The following is a 14,943-nucleotide window of genomic DNA, read 5'->3' as shown; positions in this document are numbered from 1 at the left end:
ATCTTCACAGATTTTCATTTCAGAAACTGGAGTTGGCTATTGCTTTCAGATACAGAACCCTTATTTATAACCAGAGGTTCTAAAAACCTGAAGAATATATTAAAACAGCTACAAGATGAAAGGGATTATATGATGTGGCTTCAAATAACAAGGATTTCTTCCTTGAAAACCACTGTTGGTCAACTGGAATATTTGTTTCTACCTTTGCTAATACATGTGTTGTAATATCATCAGGGAAATTCTAACATTCTTTTATCACAGCATTATCTGTCTCATTGAAAATGTTATAATTTAACTTACAATTGCTTTAGAGTTGTGATATCAGAAGTGCACATGCTGACGTTTCTGAGCTTTCTCTTGCAGCTGACTCCAATTATTTCAGATCCAGAGTACCTGCTAGACCAGCACATTCTGATCAGCATTAAATCATCAGATAGTGATGAATCCTATGGTAAGACTTTGTCTCTAAAGCTTATACATGAGTCAACCTCTCCTTACATTTCCCCCTCCCCACAAAGTTGTTTAATGTGTGGGAGAAAATGCGTGTATGAATTTCTAGATTTCTAGGATCTCTTTTCTACAATAGCAACATTTTACAACAGCACATATATTTTAAAAATGTAATTTTAAGTATTGCTGAGGACTATGGTTATTTACACAAGGAACATAATCGCTATGGATTTATCCAGTCTCCCTCCAACAAGTTGCCTGTGCAAACCTGTCCTTATGGCATTATCTGTTCCCTTGTCTTTCTCTAGGTGAAGGCTGCATTGCTCTTCGAAGTGGAGCTACAGAATCCCAAGTCCCAATCCAAACTATGCTAACACATCATGGGGAAAAGACAGGCATCTTCCAAGGTGAATTTAAGCTGCAAACATCTGAAGGGAAACAGAGAGAAAAACTATATGGTAAGTAAGGCAAGTTACATGAACAAACAATGGGCTCATGGACTCCCCCCTCTCCTGTTTCAGCCTGTCTGCAAGAAGATCAGCTTTCACTTCATTTTCAGTTAACCATAGTTTAGTGTTATGCCCAAACCCTAAACAGTGGTAAACCATTGTTTGTGTGCTACATCCATAAGCAGAAAATAATGTGACGGGTAGCATGAGTCTTTGTCTGCTAAAATCGCTTATACGTGGCAGGGGAGAATCTCACGTTGCCCTTTATATATTTTGATATATAGATATAGATATGGAGAGCTGTTTTCCTGTGTGAAGGTATTCTCCTTGTAAGGAGAGTATCAGTGTGTGAAGAAGCCTTATTGTGAAGATCCTGAAGATTGACTCTGATAATGGAGTGTTTAAGCATTTAAAAAAAAAAACCACCACTGTGGCTTTTGCATTTGAAAAGTACCGGTAATTCCCGCCCCCACACTGTGGTATAAACAAATATACAGGAGATCTACGGAATACAGTTATAGCTCTTCTTTCCTGCTTCCAACCAAATGAACAGCGAGAGGGAGCCCTCTACCTGACGGTCAGCAATATAGATTTCACATGCTTCTGCTTCATTTTCACTCTATATTATATGAATGATGTGATTAGCAACCATGTCGTGGGCTTTTAAAAATTTAATATCAGGCATGTGCTGGGGGTGGGTGTGCAGGGGATTGTCATCAGCATCACAGTACACAAGGGAGGGGTGGCTTAAATTTTCCCTCCCCAGCACCTATATTGGTAAAAAAAATAACACACACACACACACACATGCACAGCAATTAGCACGAGGGGGGAAACCCACAATGCCCTTTATACATTTTGATATTTGGAGGAGATATGGAGATAATCTCCTTGTAATGGGAATATCAATGTGTGAAAGAGAAGAGCCGTAACCACTGTGAAAATCCTGAAGAATGATTCTGGTAATAAGCATTTGAAAAGATTTTTTTTTCTATGTTCCCCTACCCCCAATACTAATTGCTGCAAGTGCAAAGAGCTGTGTGTGATTTTTACTGAGAATTTGGCTGGGGCGGGAAGGCTTCAACTTTCCCATGTGCTGTGGTGCCAATCACAATCACAATCAGCACTCCGCTCCAGGGTGTAGTATTTAATTTAAAAATAAATAAATGGGATTGCTGATCAGGCTCTGGGGCAGGTCTCTCTCCCTCTCCCTCTCCCTCTCCCTCTCCCTCTCCCTCTCCCTCTCCCTCTCCCTCTCCTTTTCATCAGATACGTTGAAAAATGGGTACCAGGCTGGCTCCAAAAAAGCAAAGATAGCTGTTTTCTTTTGGAAAACGTTAGTGGACTTTGGCATTGTTGATCTGGATGTCAAACATAATCGAAAGAGAATTCAAATCCTGATAGAAAAACATGGGTATCAAATATCACTCATGGAGGAGAAGCAGCTATGCTTTGCTTCTTGAGAAAAAGAAATATCTCTGTTTTAATGCCTTATAGTGCTTGGAAAGACCTGCAGATATCAAACCTTTTTGAATATTCAATCTGTACCTTCAAGAGATACTTGGAAGGGGACTTTCTCCAAGGTGCAGCTTTTCCTGTCCCTGTAGTGCCAGTGGCTCCAGCATAGAGCCATTTCACTAGTTGTGGTTCTCACAATGTTACTGTAGCTTGTGAGGGGTAGTGGAGGCAGTGATGTTTACCTGGCAAAAATGTGCTCATCATGACAGAGATGGGGGAAGGAGAGGTGAGGGCTAAGGAACTCCACATTTGCAGTGCCAGCCCTGGAGCTCACCAGCCCCCTTCACTACATTGCTTCATCCTTGCCCTGGTACTGCCAAGAGAATGCCACTGTCCACACCATACCACCCCCATGAACTACCTCTGTGTTACACTAGGATGAATGGATTTTTTCTCCCATTTATGTAACTCTTAACAAGTACAGAGACCCTCTCAGGCCTACGTAGGCAGCGAGGGGAGATGAATTCAGCTAGCCACCCAAATTCTACTAGAGAATTAGGCAGGTGGGCCTGGTCTTGAAACCCGCCTGTTGGGACCCCTGGAACAGTTTTAGGGGTCACACAGAAGGAGGAGAGGCTGAGGAAGTTCCATTGCATGGCTAAAATTCATTGCGCTTGTGGAACCGTTTAGTTGGAGACTGCGCCTCAGGGATTTAGAACCTAAATGTTACAAACTTGTACTGCAGCCCTAAGCACTGTTATTTCTTTTGTGTCTTTCCTCTAGACTTCGTGAAGATTGAACGGGATGAGGCTGCTGGCCAGAAACCAGTGAGGGTCTCAAGCTGTGTAGACTATGCCAAAGAGTGGGAGCCAGTGAATAGGTAGGATATAGGCAGTTAATTTATGTGTGCAAAGATGACTGACATGTTGGCTGGTGACGTGCCCTCAGGCAGATCTGGATCTGCCAGAGGTGGTGTGCATCGCAGAATAAACAAGAAAGTTGTTTACATGTATTATTCCCCAGCACACCAAGAGAATATAATAAGAGCATTGAAAACTATCTCCAAATAAAGTAACAGATGTGAGAAATGGCTGCATGGAGAAAATGCTACCATTATGTTTGAAAATTATCAGATTATGGAACCTTCTAACGCACTGCCTTCCCCTGAAAGGGAGCCTTGTTCCAACAGAAAATCTACTCACATAATGGCCAAAGAAGCAGCAGCTATTGCCCGCTATCGAGGAACAGCGACAACTTCTCTAGATGAACCGAGCAAGACTGATCTTTTGCGGTAGTGATTTTTACCTTAGTGTGCTTTGCTGTATGCACTAAAGAATTCTTCCTGCCTAGAAGAGAAATGGCTGGAAATGCAGGCAGCCTCCAAATGTTGCTAGACTCTCAACTCCCATCATCCCTGACCATTGGCTGTGGTGGCTGGGGCTGATAGGGAGCTGAGTTCAGGACATCTGGAGAGCACCAGGTTGGGAGAAGCTGCTCTAGATAAAAACCTTGCTTCTCTAACTTTGTATTAAGAACACAAGGCAAGCATGCTGGATCAGGCCAGTGGCCCATCTAGCCCAGCATCCTGTTCTCACAGTGGCCAGCCAGATGTTTGTGAGAAGCTTATAAACTGGACATGAGCGCAACATGCCCAGCTGCACTTCCCAGCTACTTATATTCTATGCTAAGGGTTGGGTTTCGCTTCTCTAACTCTGTATTCTATGGTCCTGACTGATTTTCTGTCTTCCACAACTCTTTATCCTCAGAAGTACAGTGGCCACAGATATCAATAATCCCAGCTACTTACGGATGGCGGCTGCCTCTCAACAATTCTCTGCAACAGGCCAACTTAAGCAGATCCCTTCACCAGACCAACTGCCTGCTGCGTGGAACTATGACCTACAATCCAAAGACAGTACTTGTCTGATGGGACTAGAGTCTCCCACCACGCCTTCCACCCAGTCACCCATATCTCCAAGAGCACCCACTCAGTCTACAACTCATCGAAAGGATCAAGTGTGAGTTTTTGCACACCCTCTAGAGATGTTCCAATTCCTCCTCATTCACCTGATCTTTAGCAGAGTAATTCATCAGCGTTTGAGAGATTTGCTGTGTTGTAGGTGCCAGGTGTTAACAGAGATTGGGAACTTACGACACTCCAGTTGTTCCTATCCTTCCAGACAACTGGCTATGCTTGCTGCACATAAAGGAAGCTGTAGTCCAGCATTTCGAGGACATCAGATTCCCCACCCGTGAACCATAGAAACTAGAAAATATTAAGTGAGGTGCCACCAGCATCACCACCTTCCTGGTAGGCAGACACAGTAACTTCTCTGAAGTGCATAGTTGGTACTTCTAATTTCAACAAATCATTTCCAGCCCAGCTGAAGGCACTTTTTAAAATCTGAGCACTGTTGTGGTGGAGAACAGGTTTTTAATACCACTGCTATTGTATAAAGTTCAGTCTTCATTAGCATTCATGAGCATTTTATTCTTATGTATTTTATCACTTTTGATTGTCATTTTGATTACTTCCCCACCTCTTTTAATTTCTTTTGTTTAACCTGTCAGTGCTTTCCCTTTGATATTTCCCCCACTCCTTTCCCATTGCAGGTATGCCGAGGTGAGGAAAAGCATGATAGAGCCATTTCTACCAGATGAAGTGTATCCTAAACCAGAGATGATTGATAACCCACTATATGACTTTGCAAAATCCAAGGACAAAGTGTTGTCCAAGAGAGAGCAGGAATTCTCCAAGATGTCTCGAAAAGAGCTCCCAAATATCCCTGACCAGAGCTTCCCTTTTCCCAAGTTACCGGAGCCTGACAGTAGCAAATCTGCATACAAGCAGCAGTCCTCCCCACCCTTCCCAGTCCCTGCATCCAGAGTTCGTTGTCACACCTATTCCAACCAATCCGAGGGAAAGACTGCAGTGCCTGAAAAGACTTGTGGCAGGCAGAAGCCCTGTTCCAACTTAGACCCCCTAGTGCCACCATTCAAGAAACCTGTCAAATTCTCAAGGTCTGAAGTAGGACACAGCAAACCACCTCTTCCATCCAAGAGTCAAGTGGTGCTTGACATGCAGAACACCAAGGGAAAAGATTATCGAGACAGCTCAGAACTTCCACACCACAGAAAGCACCAAAATGACAATGGACCTGTAAGCCAGACAACAATGCCGGTACGTTTAGGATAGGACTGCAGGAAGTGGCAGCTGCTATGCAGTGTGCTTCAGGCAGAGATTTTTCCCAGCCCTACAAGAAGATGCTGTGGGCTGAACCTGGGGCTTTTTTTTTAAATTAAAGATTTTCTTGATTTACAAAGGTAGTGTAATGTCTCTCTCGTATTTTTTTCCATGTAACATTTTTACAAATCAATTTTGTTTGTTGAGACATTAGGAAGAAAAGGGGGAAAGAGGTGAGCAGGATGGGGAGATGGGTGGTGTGGTGTGACAATGTTTCTATTTTACTGAATATATGTAGGGTTTGGTGTCAGCGTTGTTTGTGCAGGTTCTCTGTTCACTTGTGCTCCTTTGGTGGTAAGAGAGGTCGGGGTTGGCATAGGGTGTGATTGTTCATTTGTGGTTGGCTGTGGTGGTCTTTGGTTTCCTGCGTGAGTGGGGTGGGTGAGTGTTTTTGGTCAGGTTAGCCATATTGATTTGTATGCTGTCGGTAGATTTTTGTCATTGTCTTGTTGTGCTGTGTGTGTGATGAAGGGGAGCATAACAAGCAGGTGCTCTGCCGCTGAGCTACTGTCTTTGCTTTTTGTTGCTGTAAGCCAGCAGGATGCATTGCGATTATTAGAAGTGTCGTATCATTGTAGTGAAAGGGACTTACCATTTGTTGGAAATGTGCTTCAACAGCCTGCTGAAGTTTTGAGGCCAAATTTTAACTGGGGCAGGATGCTGCAGTGCTTTGGTGATTACTTTTGCTGTAAGGCCACACAGAACCAAAAGGTTTCACTCTCATTTACCACCAATGTTTGCATTTTTAGTTACTTTATAATAATTATTATATATTTATTCCGCCTTTTTCCATGTCAGGACTCAAGGCTGCTTACAGTGTTGTTGTTGTTTTTTAAAAAAAACCCCACTAAAAATGGGGGGGGGGGTCATGAAAAAAGTTGATAGAAGTAAAACTATATGCATATGTTGTTGTTGTTGTTGTTCAGTCGTTCAGTCGTGTCCGACTCTTCATGACCCCATGGACCAGAGCACGCCAGTCTTCCACTGCCTCCCGCAGTTTGGTCAGGCTCATGTTGGTAGCCTATTAAAACCATACAAATAATTACAATAAAAACAGCGTAACACCTGCCCTTTCATTAAAAGTAGTCAGTTCCCTAAAACCAATCCCACTTAATCCTTTGGGTGGTAAATGAGAGTCCAATTCATTTACCACCAAAGAACAAAGTGGTTTTGGGTTATGCAAATATTAGACTGATAACCGGAGACAAAATGGTTAAAACTTATTTTGAACAACATGTTGGTAGTAACAGGCAGTGAGTTTAGGGACAAGATAATGAACCCTGCTAAACTGCTGGTGTTGGATACTTTCCTTGATTTTAGAGAAGATCCTGATTACAAGATAATCAATTTCAGGTCTTCTGCTGCACTGGTAGCTTTCGGGTAATGGGCAGTCTGGGAAGAAGATAAAGGAGAATACTTTTTAGCTGTATGCCTCAATGGCACCAGAGACAACTGTTAAGTATTTGTTGGCTGCTTAAAACTTTAGGAGCTGAAGTCTTATATCTGAGGATCCCTTTGCACAGAGATACCATACCTGCTGAGGTATTGCACAAGAGCATCACCAGAACAGATGCAGATAGTGCATTTGCAAAGCAAACAGTAACTTAGGCGTAATGCAAAATGCATCTACCAACAATGGCTCCCAGTGTCATCTACAAGACAGATATTGCTTGAGGCAAACAATGTCTTGGTGGAAGGACTGACTTAACATTTAGAATTAAGTTAAGATGTAGGCTCCTTGTCTTTGGGCAGTGTAAATGCTATATAATTATTCTGTAGGTAAGCTGAAGAGTGGATGTTCTTTTTGTCTTTGCAGTGAACAGCAGCTTCACAGATGAGACCTTGAAACGAGTCCTGAAGTGAAACTGCATGGACATTTCCGAGAGTTCGTGTCTATATCCTCTGATCTGGTTCACAAAGCTCTGGAATTCTTTTTTGAAAGAGATAATCTCTATATATCAGTACACATCTCCTGAGACATCATGCAAGACTACTTTAGACCAAGATACACGAAGATGTCCGATACCATCAAATGCCGTAACGGTTAAAATAATAATAATAATAATAATAATAATAATAGATTTTTTTACATTGCAGCTTTAGTAATTCTTTTGAGAGCAAAGAAGTTGTGAACATTTGTGTTACAAAAGGTACTAAGGATGGGAAAAGGGGAAAAGCACAAGTTAGGTACATCCAAAAAGTGCTCTGCATACACAAGCTTGTAGGTTACTGTATTTCAAACCTGAAAGAGGGCAATTCTTTCTCAGCAGGAACCATCTTGAAATTGGCAGAGCTTCATGGCATTCCTCCTCTCAGTGGAGTGGAAAAGCAAGAGCAAACAATGCTGTCAAAAGTGCTATAACTTTGTATTTTTCACAGCATTAGGGCAGAAAGAGTATGGATTTTCTGGTAGCATGTGTGTCCCTTGAAACTGCAGGTCTATTAATAGTAATCTGCCACCAAGTTTTTCTTCCAATTAGTTTGATGGGTAGCATGGATTGGGATAAAGGGGCTCCTTACTAGGTACAGAAAGATTCCTAGGTATTAATACCAGAAGAGCCTTAGCAATCTGATCTGTCCTCGTGGGTTTTTTAATTAGTAAGTAGGAAAAAATGTGGAGTTTTTAAAAAATATAATTTTAAGTACAAATGTGAAGCAAATTAAAATGACCACTAGAAGTTAGTCTAGCATTTTTTTAAAAGTCAATCCTACTGCAGAGTAGAATGCCTTCCTGGTTCTTTTAGTGGCATTAGATACATGCTGACTTCATTGAACATGACATCAGCTATAATTTTTAGTTTCTTTTTACTTGTCTCTCTCAGACTCTCATGCACAGCTTTGTCATAAAATTGAGTAGTTTCTGATGTCTACTTTGTTAAAATGTGTTGCTAAAATAAAAAAATATATAATTTGTTTTTATGTGCTGATAATTATAAAGGGTCTGCAGCTGCCACCTGGGTGCTCAGGATGCACTGCCTTGGGTTCTTCAATGGGAGAGAAGTTGGATATAAAACATACTGAATGATCAAGTAAGTAAATGCAGATGTAGCATTATTTAGGTGCTGGGAAGCACACTTGCCATGTTCTATCCAAATGAATTTTCTCTCCATGGCTGAACTTGAGAAAAGCTGGTTCTGCATGATGGAACAGAAGCATAGAGGAGAGGATTATTGAAGGCTATGATAGCTGTGCTACCTATGCCTCTACAGTAGGAAGCAGTATGCTTCTGCATGCCACTTGCTGGAAGCCAAAGGAGGGAAGAGTGTTCTTGTGCATGGGTCCTGCTTGTGGATTTCCAACAGGCATCTGGCTAACCATCATAAACCTATCCCTGGAGCACTTCTCCAACTTTTTGTGAAATGGACTGGCTTGCATCCTAAGGCACGCGATGTAATGAAATTCACAGGAGAACAGTTTCCTGTCCCTCTTTCTTATCCCACATCATTCAGGTGATTCCCCCAGACCTAGCCCTGTAGCCAGTCTTCCTTGTTAAGTGCGACAGCGACATTTCTAGGTAAAGCATTTGAGGGGCAGACTCATAGTACTAGCTAATGCCATGCCCCCATATTGGTAGAGAGGATGTGAGGGCCAAGGCAGGAAAAGGAAAAGGCAGTGATCTTCCCTCTCCTCCATGCAGAGTGTGTTAACTTACCTAATGGGCTATGTAAAAGTTTCATTAATAGAAAATGTAGTGTGACCACCAGGAATTAAATGACTGGCATGAAAATTATGAATAATAATAATTATTTGCTTTACTAACCTAGAGGTTACCATAGCATAGACAACATAAATTAGTCTATCACTGTTCAGGCATAGCTAGACCACCAGCCAAAATTAAGGGAAGGCACTCAGTGATTGAAGCAACTGTGATTGATCCAGAAGGACCCCCAAGCTACAAATCTGTTCCTTCAGAGGGAGTGTAATGAAAACAGGAATGCCATCTTTTGTGGGACCAACATTGACTAGCCAGCCCCTTGACAGCATAGCACTTCTAGCTGATTTGGAGGAAATCAAAAGTTGTGTTGAAATTAAGGGAAATTAGGTAAATGGAATGCCACTTCAAAATAAATTGAACGCATCAAGATCACAGCTAGCTATATATCGTCATGGTTCAACAAACCTGCTGTCACCTGTGCTATCAGTTCCCAGCCCTGCTGAGCATTTGAGCCTCAGACCCAAAGACGGCAGCCTCTTGCTAGCACTCATTATTTAATATCTCCATAAGCCTCCTAAGTAATGGCTCTTAAACTAATTGACTCCCACCCACCATGATGGTGATCAATACTCATTTAAAATTTATTTCATTTGCTTACACAACTTGGGGGGAAAGCATGGGGAAATAAACTGTAGAGCTATGGGGAGGTAGTTTCTGTAGGAATGAGGGGTATGGGGAATCTTAGAGACCCCACCAGTCACAAAAGTCAGCTCTTCTGAGAAAGGTATTAACCATGGATCTCTCACAAAACGTATAGTTTGGGCCAAAGGCTCAGTACCAGTAACATAATATCCATAAATAGCCCTACTAATATGCTGTTGGGTTTGAAAAGAAGAAGGTAAACAGCCAACTGACAGATCGATTAGGACTCTTTCAAAGTGCCATCTGAAATATATATTAAGGACAATCAGTTTTCTTTCTTTCCTGCTGCTTTTTGCCTAGAAAGGTCATATCTGATTGAGAGGAGACTCCAGGATCAAATATCGCTGCTTTTGCCACGCACTCCCACCACTTATCCCAGCCATTTCCCTGTTAAATTACTGTGAGTGCTCTAACGCAGTTTGTTTCCCACAGATACACTTCCCAACTTTAGCCCAGTTCTTAAAATAGCTGTGTTCTTTCAGTGTGCCGTATTTCCATGGAGATCCAGCTGTCAGGAATGCTTGAAGGTTTTCAGCTACAGTTTGTAACATGTAGAATGCAATGACATTTTAAAAGCATGATTGCTTTTTCCCCACAGCAGAGATCGCTTGCACAGCTTTACCTGTCACTCTCAGGTCAGTCCTAAAGAATGCAGTTCCCAGATTTGATTGCCAGTCAATCTGAAACACTTAAATGCTCCCTTTCCTATTTGAGCAGTGCCATCAGCTTTATCTGTGAGCTGCCTGATTTTATAGCCATATCTACAACTCAAGGATGAGGTGCTAGGTAGAATATGTCTTCTTAAACAAGGTACTATCTAGATATCTATTTGCCCAGACTTCTGGCTGAGTGCTGCATGTAGGGCAGGAAAAGCAGGAAGTGTCCCAAGGATAAGTCAGGTACCTTCTTCCTAGGACACCACTGCAATCGCTGTAGGAGCCTGCCACAATTTTCACTGTAAGTTGTGTGGATCAACGTAGACGGAAGCATCATTCATATCTGGACTGTAGGGTTCAAAAGTGTAAAAACTGCACTTCTGATTCCCTTTATAGGACAACAGGTGCCACAGTTGGCGCATTGTTTTCTTCAGGTTCGGAATTTTGTGGGAATTCCTTACTGTTCTACCCACTCAAGCAAACTCCAGTTTCCATCTCATGTCTTTAGTTCCAGAGATATATCCACACCCACTCAGTTTTTCAGAGACCCTGCATGCCAGAGGTCCCCCAAATCAGATATCTGACTTGACAAAGCAGTTGTAGAGCATGGGGCTATGTTTTGAATTTAGAAGATTTAAATCAAATCCCTTGTAGATTGCAAGGAATTTTTATACACTCTGCACATGTATGTAGGTGACATTTTCTAGCGAATCATCTTGCCCCCATTTCCTTATCGCTCCAGCTAAAGTGTATTTCTGAGCAGCACACTTTCGTCATTTTGTTTAACTGGGTAGGCAGCTTTAGTGATAACCACGAAGAGTCTAATTATTTGTGTTATTGTGTCAAAGATTCCCAGGTAAGTCAAAAATGGTTCTCAAAGAAAAATATCCTGGGGGAACATTGCAAGTTAGTTTATTCCTTCTTCCACTTTTCTATTTCAACACAATTGTTTGCTTTCTTGGACTCAGATTATCTGAACAGTAGCAGCCCATGCAGTGAAGTAGGTGGGGGAACCACTGCTCTGCTGGCTTCTGAATATGGCACGTTGTTGGCGCTTATTGGAGACAGAGGGGCAAGGTGTAGGGAGTGAGGTGCTGTGCAGACACATAACAGCAAGAGAGTCAAACGGGCTGTGCCATGCCACACAACACCAAGTGCCCCATGTCTCGTCCCTCCCCTCTGTTAAGGGCCAGCAACACATTGTGGTCAGAAGCCAGGCAGCAGCAGTGGCCCATCTGCACTACCACACACAATGCTGCTGTATCAGTAGGAACTATCACTGGTGGTATTAGTCCAAGTGATTAAAAAAATATTATTATTGGACTGGCACATGATCACTCTCAGGCCTAGTGAGAATTTTGGAAGTTCTCAAAATAAGAAATTGCTGGTTATGAGAGAATAAAGAAAATCTGCCACACTGTTACCCTTTCATCCAATACATGTAGGAAGATCCGTTTCTGCATCTCTATCCATCCCATTACAAATACACAGGTGGAACTTAAAAACAAGGACAAAAAGAGACTGGCTCTCACTTTACTAATTCTAAATTCTTTCTAGTAGCACCTTAGAGACCAACTGAGTTTGTTCCTGGTATGAGCTTTCGTGTGCATGCACACTTCTTCAGATGTGCATACACATGAAAGCTCATACCAGGAACAAACTCAGTTGGTCTCTAAGGTGCTACTAGAAAGAATTTTCGATTTTGTTTTGACTATGGCAGACCAACACGGCTACCCACCTGTAACTTTACTAATTCTGTGCTCTTCAGAGTCCCTAATGGGGAAGAGGTAAACTCTTCTGATGGTAAACCCGTTTTCTCCCATATTTGGCAAGTGTCGTTGCCCAGTCCAAGCATTCATGTCACCAGCTATTACTGTGAGACTTAAACAGTGCAAGGGGAAGGGAGGGGCTTTAATCACTAGTACTGTTTTGCAATGAATGATTTAAAAAAAAAAAAACCTGCAAGCTAGTAATTGACGCCCCACCCCATAAGAAACAACTGACAAGTTACAGAAAAATTTAGTAACACTGTGCTGAACAGAAGAAATCAGATGAGTTGGAGTTGGAAGGAGGAAGCTTCTAACTAAAGTTGCAGGGGACCTTTGCTAAATGAGACATACGAGAAAATGTTATAGAAAGATTTTGGACATGAAGATAGATATTAATAATGTGCTATATTAAAAGCCATGTAGAGCCACTGTTTCTAGCTGATTGCTGAAGTATTTCTTTTCTCCATTACTAGCAAGCCCTTTTCTCCATTAGTAAAGAGCTCCATTTAAAGTTTCTCTCAAGAAGCTATGCAATTATTCATAATAACAGTTCAGTAATTTTTAGAGACTTCCTCTTGGTGAAGAAAGAGTTTTATTAGGCATGTGGAAAACCCTGACATAATTTAAAAGACAAATCTTATGCCACATTTGTTCAAAATATATTGTTGCGAGTCACTGACCCATCACCCACGTGGAGTAAATAAAACACACAGACACATGATTTTAGGTTAATGGGTAAAATAAGGCCAAAACTTTATTGGTTACGCCGTGTGAGCGGTATTGGATTAGGCATTGGACAAGAGCGCAACACCAGACTCCACCCTGCGGGGGGTCACTTTAGGGTTAACAACCAGTGGGAGGAGCTTGTTGATGCAAATTCATCTGGAAGCTTCCCCTGACGTCACCAGGGGTCGTGCCATGACCCTAGCCACTAGCAGGGCATCGGACAGGATCCACAACTGCCGGATCCCTTTAAAGGGATACCCCTAGGAGGTAGGTGATGTCCGCAACCAGACCTCCAACACACCACACATATTACATCACCTACTGAATATTCCAATGCCTAACCGCCAATACCATAAAGTTGTGACGAGTGCTACGAGGTAGGCGAAAAAACCAAGAGGCTGGTGCCAATTTGCCAAATGGATAAAAAACTCCTACCAGGCCCCCTGGGCAACCAACCGAAGTCCATAGCAAGGTCAAAAAGCCTAGTAAGAGCTAAAGGGAGGGAGGGAGGGACATCCAATGTGAGCAGGGAGCAGAATGAGTAAGATGCCGTTTGCCAGGCTGCTTGAATGCCCTATTGGCTGGCTATGGGGCATGACGTGGCAGGGAGGAGGGGCTAAGGCAGAGGGTCGACCACGCCACCCTGCACAGGCAGGAAATGGCTCCCGCTCGCAACCCCTCCCCTCCGGAAAGAGGAGAGTCTTTGTGAAAGCATTGTTCCCCCCCGCCCTAATTTAAAGTGTATTCTTGCTCTGCGTCAAATAGTGCAGAAGCATATAGTCAGTATAGCACAACATAGGCCAGGACACAAAACCAATCCACACTATAATTGCTAATTTGTTCTTCTTTTCCTTGTAAATTTTATTTACAATTCACATTTACAGTGGATTCAATAAGCAGCACAACAAAAGCTGTGAGAATGACAATAAAAGCATTCACACAATACAAGCCATTCACTCACACAGATTTATCCTCTTCCTTGGGATGATATATGCATGAATTTATGCTTAATTACAATTGTTCTTTTCTTTCTCTGTTTTTATTTTTGTTTCAGCTCCTAACAAGAAAAAGCAGTTTTGCCCCAAGTAACACAATTAAGGATATCATGCACTCAACAGCTTCAGTATCATCAATATTACACAATTAACATAAAAAGGAAGCGTAGTTCAAAGCTGTTGTTAAAAAACACTTAAATTTTTACAGAATTAGACTGTATATAAGCAAGCATATGGAGCACTCCATCATGCCCGAACATATTTGTGCTACTCATTGATTTAAATAAATAAATTTGAAACATGCACACACACCCCTCTGTCATTTAAAAAGAAATGGTGAACATTACACTTCTACCATTAGATCCATTGGTGAAATCAGAGCTCCATAATGGTGGAGACTACCTGTACACCTAAGGAACTTGGCTAAAAAAGAGAATTTACAATCCTATTTGCAGTCCATTAATTGGCATGGCATGTCATCAGCATAGTTGTTATGTACTGAGCTGAATCCTAGAACAATAGCAGTCTGATTGGTCCGCAGGAGCCACCCAATCCAGCTCCATGTGGAAGTGAATCAGCCACCTGACTGGCCTGCAAGAGCAGCCAATCAAGCTCCTGGAGGAAGTGAATCCGCAACCTGATTGGCCTACAGGAGCAGCCCAGAATTAGCCAATCACATGGGGCCCATTTTGTAAATAATGTATATATAGCAGACGTTTTGGGGAAAGATCCATTCATTGCTTTAGAGGTGATGAGTCCATGTGCCCTGAAGTCTAACTGTAAGGCAAGCCCTCAGTTTTAAGATTTTTCCCTAAAGCACTTCATTTCTGGTTACAAAT

General features: G+C 42.2%; 1 protein-coding gene across 2 annotated transcripts in view; it reads left to right on the top strand.

Moving 5' to 3' along the window:
- The window catches only part of INPP5D (inositol polyphosphate-5-phosphatase D), a 63,474-nt gene extending 54,973 nt beyond the window's left edge, over positions 1 to 8,501 (top strand). The window contains exons 22-28 of one of the 2 annotated variants that reach the window (XM_033150008.1): positions 364 to 451; positions 759 to 908; positions 3,141 to 3,237; positions 3,529 to 3,648; positions 4,124 to 4,375; positions 4,971 to 5,538; positions 7,418 to 8,501. In XM_033150008.1, the coding sequence (XP_033005899.1) occupies positions 364 to 451; positions 759 to 908; positions 3,141 to 3,237; positions 3,529 to 3,648; positions 4,124 to 4,375; positions 4,971 to 5,538; positions 7,418 to 7,420 (1,278 nt within the window). In that variant the 3' untranslated portion in view covers positions 7,421 to 8,501. The remainder of the gene's footprint in view (positions 1 to 363; positions 452 to 758; positions 909 to 3,140; positions 3,238 to 3,528; positions 3,649 to 4,123; positions 4,376 to 4,970; positions 5,539 to 7,417) is intronic. The other variant, XM_033150009.1, reaches the window with a different exon arrangement.
- The last annotated feature ends 6,442 nt before the right edge of the window (positions 8,502 to 14,943 follow it).

Source organism: Lacerta agilis, chromosome 5 (assembly GCF_009819535.1).
Source record: "Lacerta agilis isolate rLacAgi1 chromosome 5, rLacAgi1.pri, whole genome shotgun sequence".
Taxonomy (NCBI): domain Eukaryota; kingdom Metazoa; phylum Chordata; class Lepidosauria; order Squamata; family Lacertidae; genus Lacerta; species Lacerta agilis.
The sequence above is the reverse complement of the archived record's forward strand: the minus strand, read 5'-3'. Positions and strand labels throughout refer to the sequence as shown.